The sequence below is a fragment of the Diprion similis genome, chromosome 3 (assembly GCF_021155765.1).
Source record: "Diprion similis isolate iyDipSimi1 chromosome 3, iyDipSimi1.1, whole genome shotgun sequence".
Classification (NCBI taxonomy): Eukaryota; Metazoa; Arthropoda; class Insecta; order Hymenoptera; family Diprionidae; genus Diprion; species Diprion similis.
In genome coordinates this window covers 16,145,267-16,151,498 of record NC_060107.1, presented here as the reverse complement: position 1 = coordinate 16,151,498, position 6,232 = coordinate 16,145,267, and the positions used below count along the sequence as shown (strand labels likewise).

Genomic DNA, 6,232 nt, shown 5'->3' with positions numbered 1-6,232 from the left:
AGTCTATACAAAGAGTATATACACCAAACGCTGACTGAGGATATGTACGCACCAGAGATCAGTGTATCAGTGTTTCTTTCACACGTGTTTTCTTTTGTAAATCAGTGTCATTACATTTTTGCTTAGACTGTCCCGCGCATGCGCAGTCCCTATTAGAAAGAAATAGCACATCACCTCCGAACTATCTCGCTCTGGAACCCCCACCAGTGAGTGTTCCAGTATTATCATATTTTAGTGCTCAACCGTAACTTCCCGCGTCTTACAATTAGACTGGCTTCACATGGCCGCGGTGGCGCGGAGCGCGGTTGAGCGGTAACCACGGACTTAGCGGTAACACTTCACTACTTCATGGCGGTAATTCAGCAAATGTATGGACTCTACTGAACATGATTTTTAAGAATTTTGATTGAATATCGCTCAACCGCTTGATGGCTTACTTGGCAAAAAGTGGAGCGACCCATGACTTTTTGAAAATATGGAAAAAAAATTTACAGATCAGTTATCACTCACAGAAATTGGGAAAATTTTCACAGTTGCACTAAAAGGATCGAACTATCCGGTATGATGCCACTCGGCGCTGACAAGACACACACTTTGAGCCCAGTCCCATAAAATTTGATGGTAAAATAACGAAATGGCAGCTGATCTGATTTTACGATTACAAAGAATACTGAAGTCTCGTTTTGGCGACATTTTTTACGGACCTTACAAGCATAAAAATGTCACCAAAATGAAATGTAGGTGTTCTTCGTAATCGAAAACCAGATCAGCTGCCATTTCATAATTTCACCATCAAATCTCATGGGACTTAGCTTAAAATGTGTGTTTCATCACCGCTGAGTGGCATCATACTGAAGAGTTCGATCCATTCAGTGCAACTGTGAAAATTTGGCAAATTTCTGTAGGTGGTAACCAATCTGTAAAATTTTTTTTCCAAATTTTGAAAAATTAAAAAGACGCTCTACTTTTTGCCAAAATAAGGCATTAACTGCCCAAGTTTCACTGTGATCGCTTGAGCTGTATAGGAGTTTTGCATCCCCGCGTTTTCGAGGTGTACAACACGTCTTTATAAGCACCTTAAGGCCGGGAAGTCTATGTGTTTACCCCTCCAAGTATGGCGGGTAGAGGTAAGGAGGACCGTCTCCGTAAATCGAAAGTGTCCGTAATGAAGAATACATACGAGATGACGTTGCTGTAGCAAAAGGAACACGCTTAAAAGAAAGCGCCAAGAATCGGTGAAGCAGAACAGAATTCAATGGAAAAAGATAGATATCTGCTTTTAAATGCGCTCTTTTTAAAAAACTTATAAAATGACATTTTCAAGTCCCAATCGAATAAAGTTATTTGTTCCATTTATTAAAGCTATCGCTATTACTTTTGAAATTCAGGATTGAAATTTTTTTGTGAAGATTGAAATTTTTAATAATATTTTTAATAAAAAATAACAACTCTTTACAGCACAAATCTAACCATATTGTTCCATATATGGAGAGTAGGGGTACGTCCATAACCTCCAACTCCATACAATTGCCTTGGGACAAGTTTTCAGGTTATATTGAGTATATTTTCTTATCACTACGTTAGCAGTAGACCATGCATTTAGCGCAATTTTATCAACAATCTAGTCATTACAACTACTTCTATATTTTGTTACTTCCCCTTGATATACTTCACTTCACCTACAACGGCCAATTCAGATCACGGTCTTACATACAGGTCTGGGGACTCTAGTGGTGGGGGAAGTACGCTTACGCTGTAGTTTTTGTTTTTCAGCGCTACCGTTAGTTGGCACTAATGGTAAAGTAACGTTCGCAAACATAACCTCAAATTTCTCAAACTTTACAAATGACGTGGTCTAAATGTACGTAAAAATAGTGAAAATCGCATAAGTCGTACATGGTTATTTATTTTTAAGAATAACGTGTGCCATTACGCACACTTCGTCATCGCACACCACTTATTGTTTGAGAAGTTTGAGGTTATGTTTGCAAAAAACAAAAACTGCAGCGTAAGCGTACTTCCCCCACCACGCAAATTTCGACGAGTCCCCAGACCTGTATGCGTTGACTGAGGATATCCCATAGACTTATAAGATAGACTGAGCGCTCTTATGAGTCGCTTGAACCAAGGATATAAAGGACAGAGATATGTCCGGAGTATTTCTCTCTCTGTCTGGCGATATTAGTGGTGGGGACTGAGTGGTAGAGGAGAACGAGGAGAAATACGCTTATGACAGGCGCAAAGCTGTCCACTTCCACTGCTCCGTTGTCTCCCACCATGACGCCGATTGAAAAGAGAGAGCAGTACTCCCGGATATCTCTGTCCTTCATATGTAAGCGTCAGTGCCTCTTACAGAAGCGCTCGGTCTATCTTATAAGTCTATGGGATATCCTCAGTCAACGTCTCTACCCTCCATAGATGTTTACATTAGAGTAAGAGAGCCGGTCCCAGCTATTACTCTTTCTCCCTTTTATTACGGTTTCAGTTTGGTGCACAGACCGCGTACTACATAGTATATCTCTATAATGCTGTAAGGCGTTGACTGAGGATGGTAAGTCGAAAACGGCATAGAGAAGAAAGTAGTAAGACTTTCTTTCGTTTCTTTGTCTAACGCACCTGTAGAAAGATAGTAGAAGGAGAGGGCATCCAGTCATACTACGTCCTTCTCTGTCCCCGACTCGAATATTTTTTCAGCATCGATGCTTCCTCCATGTTTATATGCTCTAAGGTTGCAATTGTCGAGCAAATCCTTTCAGAGAATCTCTCGGTATATGATGAAATACGATAAATCCGTGGGAACATTTGAGCTTGTGAATTTAGCAGGACATTTTCCGGGTACTACCTTGAATTATGAATGGGTTTGTTCAAAAACTGTTTTAAAATACTTTGAGACTGCTAAGAGCGAGGTGATCAAAAAATTATAACCAAACATTCGAACTCGTGCAGCGAACTTCGCATTGGTGCGTTAGCTTACGATGTTGCGATTGGTTAAATGCTCTGCAAATCAAAATTCAAGCGTGCGATGGAAATGAATTCCTTTCGTCAGGGAATGATTAGCATTACATGGAGCGGCTTGAAGTATTCTGAACGATAAAAAGTTTTACGCCGGTATTTCCATCGAATATTTGTAGTAATTTAACTAAAAATTGTATAATATTTAGAGCAATTTGAACTTAGGATTAGTCACTTCCGGTGATAAAGAATATCGCGTTGAATTCTGCCTACGTCACGAACGCTTCGTTGAGACTGCAAGAAACGAGCGGTTGGCGGTTAGTCAGCACGACGACACGCATCTGGTAGTAAGTGTGTATTCCGCGTCAGGAACTTGTACTTTGCACAATGGTAAGGAACGCTTTGACATATTGACGTAAAAAAAATAATCGACTAACCCGTTTGAAATAGGCACGAAATATTTATAAAAAAATTATGCCCTTGTTCCAGGCTTCGTATTCAGAGGATCAGCTGGCCGGTGAGTGACTGAAGCTCTCTGTATCACGCTAAGGAGGGCAGATATTTTTTCTCCTTTTTTTTCTTTACGTTAATTCAGGTCAAGAATACCTTCGCCTTTTTAGACACGCCCCGGTTCTATTTATTGAGGATTACCTTTTATGGCTCGACTTTTGAAAGTGAACGTTCCTCTGTTGTACCGACGTTTCTCCCATATTCTTCCTTACATTGACAATTTATTCTCATTTCTGGCTCGAGCGTTCAGTTTTCGCGATTATCTCATGAGGCTGAGAACGTAAAAAGCCACACCTATCTTTTTCGCCTTATATTATTCCATAATTTCACGTTTTTATTCAATTTTCAATAATCGTTCTATATGCGCGAATTTGTACGCAGATTTTAAATTTTATCACCCATGATCTTTTTCCTCAAACAGTGACTTGAATTTACAAAAAATATCTGACAAATTTATCGTTTTTGCTGTTCATTTTTTGTTTCTATTCTTTTTCCTAATATTTCACGATATACATAAACATACAAAGATGTATGGGTATAGTTATCAAGAACTTTCCAACAGGATGATGTCATCTGTTGAGGGTAAATCATATATCTTAATAATTTTACCTTATTTGTAACGCTCAGTGACGTCATTAGCATTGATAAAATTCCAATCTTGTCTTCTGAGGATGAACATAACGTTGTACTTATCAGATTTAGGTTCAACCGTTGTTGATTTTGTAAAATCTAATAGCAAATTTCTTTGCTGTCTATGTAGAAGTATTTATTTTTGTAACAATAAAAGAAATTGAAGGATTTGTAGGTAAAAATTTGCGACATTACTTTTTATCTCATCTGATTTGTTTGTTGTCATTTTTTAATCATATTTTAGAATTCCAAGAGGCTTTCCAGCTTTTTGACAGCCGCGGGGATGGAAAAATTCACATCGCTCAAATTGGCGACGCCCTGAGAGCTTTGGGTCAAAATCCGACTGAATCGGACGTCAAAAAGTTCACTCACCAGCATAAGCCTGATGAGAGAATTAGCTTTGAGGTATTCTTGCCCATTTATCAGGCCATTAGTAAGTCTCGTACCTCCGATACTGCTGATGACTTCATCGAGGGCTTGAGACACTTCGATAAAGATGGAAATGGTTACATCTCATCCGCTGAACTCAGGCATCTGCTAACCACACTTGGTATGTAAACTATTGCCCTATGTTCAGTTAGCCGTGAAGAAAAAATTTGTTTCAGAGATTCCACCTAATTTTTTAGAAATTCGTCAGAAATATGTCGATTCGTAGATATTTCTGACAGGTTCTGAAAATAATTTTGGGCGGGAATGATTGCTCATACAAAAATGAAATATCGAGATTTATGTTAGAACGGTTCGTTATTTTCAACGTCAACACAATTGTTCAAACAATATTCTGACTAAAAAGTGTATTTTATCTGGGTACTAATTTTTTATCTATTCGTGTATTTGAGAAGCATGATATTTACTAATGGTTCATAATTATCTAGGAGAGAAACTCAGCGACGAAGAAGTTGAGACCCTGTTAGCTGGCCATGAGGATTCACAAGGAAACATTAATTATGAAGACTTCGTTCGTCAAATCATGTGCGGCTGAATGCACTATATTTTTATGCAGTAATTACTTACCCATTTTTGATTAGTTTCGTATTGTTTCCAAAAGTATTTAAAATGAAATAATATCTTTGATTTTTATTTATGTGTTATATTCGAAGCAGATACAAATGTTGCAATAACGATTTATAGATATCATTTATCGGTTGCTATTGTATCATAAGTAAAATGAACTTTTTTATATTATATAAAAAACAAAAACAAAAAAAAACAAAAAAAACAAATAAGAAAGAAAATCATTTCAATTATTTGACTAGTAACCTAGCTAATAAAGTATGGTGCCTTGACCGAATACCCTTCATCTCAAACCAATCTTCCATGCTATAATTCAAATGATGGAAACTGAATCGTACATATTCTTAGTGGCTGAGATGCAGCCATCAATAGGAGCATTTCTCAGGTGCTCCTCATTTGCAATGTATAATCGTAATATTTAAATCTATCTTAATAGAATAAAAACTTAACTCAAGATGATTGTAAAACATCTCGTTTCTGCATTCAAATATCTCTAGCTGTTATAATATTTATAATAAACTAATAGTATGCATATAGAAATTCTCATTTTTGCCAATTCATATCTCTGTACAAGGGTGAAGCAGAGAAAATTTATCTGATGTAAGATAAATACAAAACATTACGCTTCTCATATATTGGATTGTTAAACTTCTGTGGTTCATATGTAAGCTTGACAACAGTTAGCTTATGCCGTGCATCTTCATTAGTTTCTATTTGTTTAGTAAAGATGTTCAAAGACTGTTACTACTAGAGGACTTTGGTACCTAGTTTCTACCATTGGACTAGTTTCTAACGAAATACTTCAATGATACACGCCGACATCTGTATTGTCTAAGTCGAATGCAACATCCAGATGCGATCGTAGATCATAAATTTGAAAAAAATTCAGAAAGTTTTTCATAATATTTCCGCCATTTACCACTTGTAACTTTATCGATGATCACGGCAGTGCCCTCCGTCATATGAGTCGTAGTTTGCAAACGACTTGTTTTAGGCGCATGCGCGACGCGCAGTCTCAGTCTCGTAATCGGACGATGACGTCAAAGTACACGTAGAAGGATAGAATGTTCGGGGAGAATTTAACAATCGCTCCGAATCAGCAAGCAAGTAAAGTACCGACTCAGTG

At 37.6% G+C, this 6,232-nt stretch overlaps 1 protein-coding gene across 2 annotated transcripts; it reads left to right on the top strand.

The window, feature by feature from the left end:
• Window positions 1–3,109: 3,109 nt before the first annotated feature.
• LOC124404185 (myosin-2 essential light chain) lies at window positions 3,110–5,369 on the top strand. 2 transcript variants are annotated; one of them, XM_046878124.1, is made up of 4 exons: window positions 3,110–3,342; window positions 3,442–3,469; window positions 4,337–4,642; window positions 4,968–5,369. In XM_046878124.1, exons 1-4 carry the CDS (start codon window positions 3,340–3,342, stop codon window positions 5,072–5,074), a joined length of 444 nt encoding a protein of 147 aa, XP_046734080.1. In that variant the 5' UTR covers window positions 3,110–3,339; the 3' UTR covers window positions 5,075–5,369. The 2 variants fall into 2 exon arrangements, with proteins under 2 accessions (XP_046734080.1, XP_046734079.1); XM_046878123.1 differs by lacking the exons at window positions 3,110–3,342; window positions 3,442–3,469 and adding an exon at window positions 3,990–4,044.
• The last annotated feature ends 863 nt before the right edge of the window (window positions 5,370–6,232 follow it).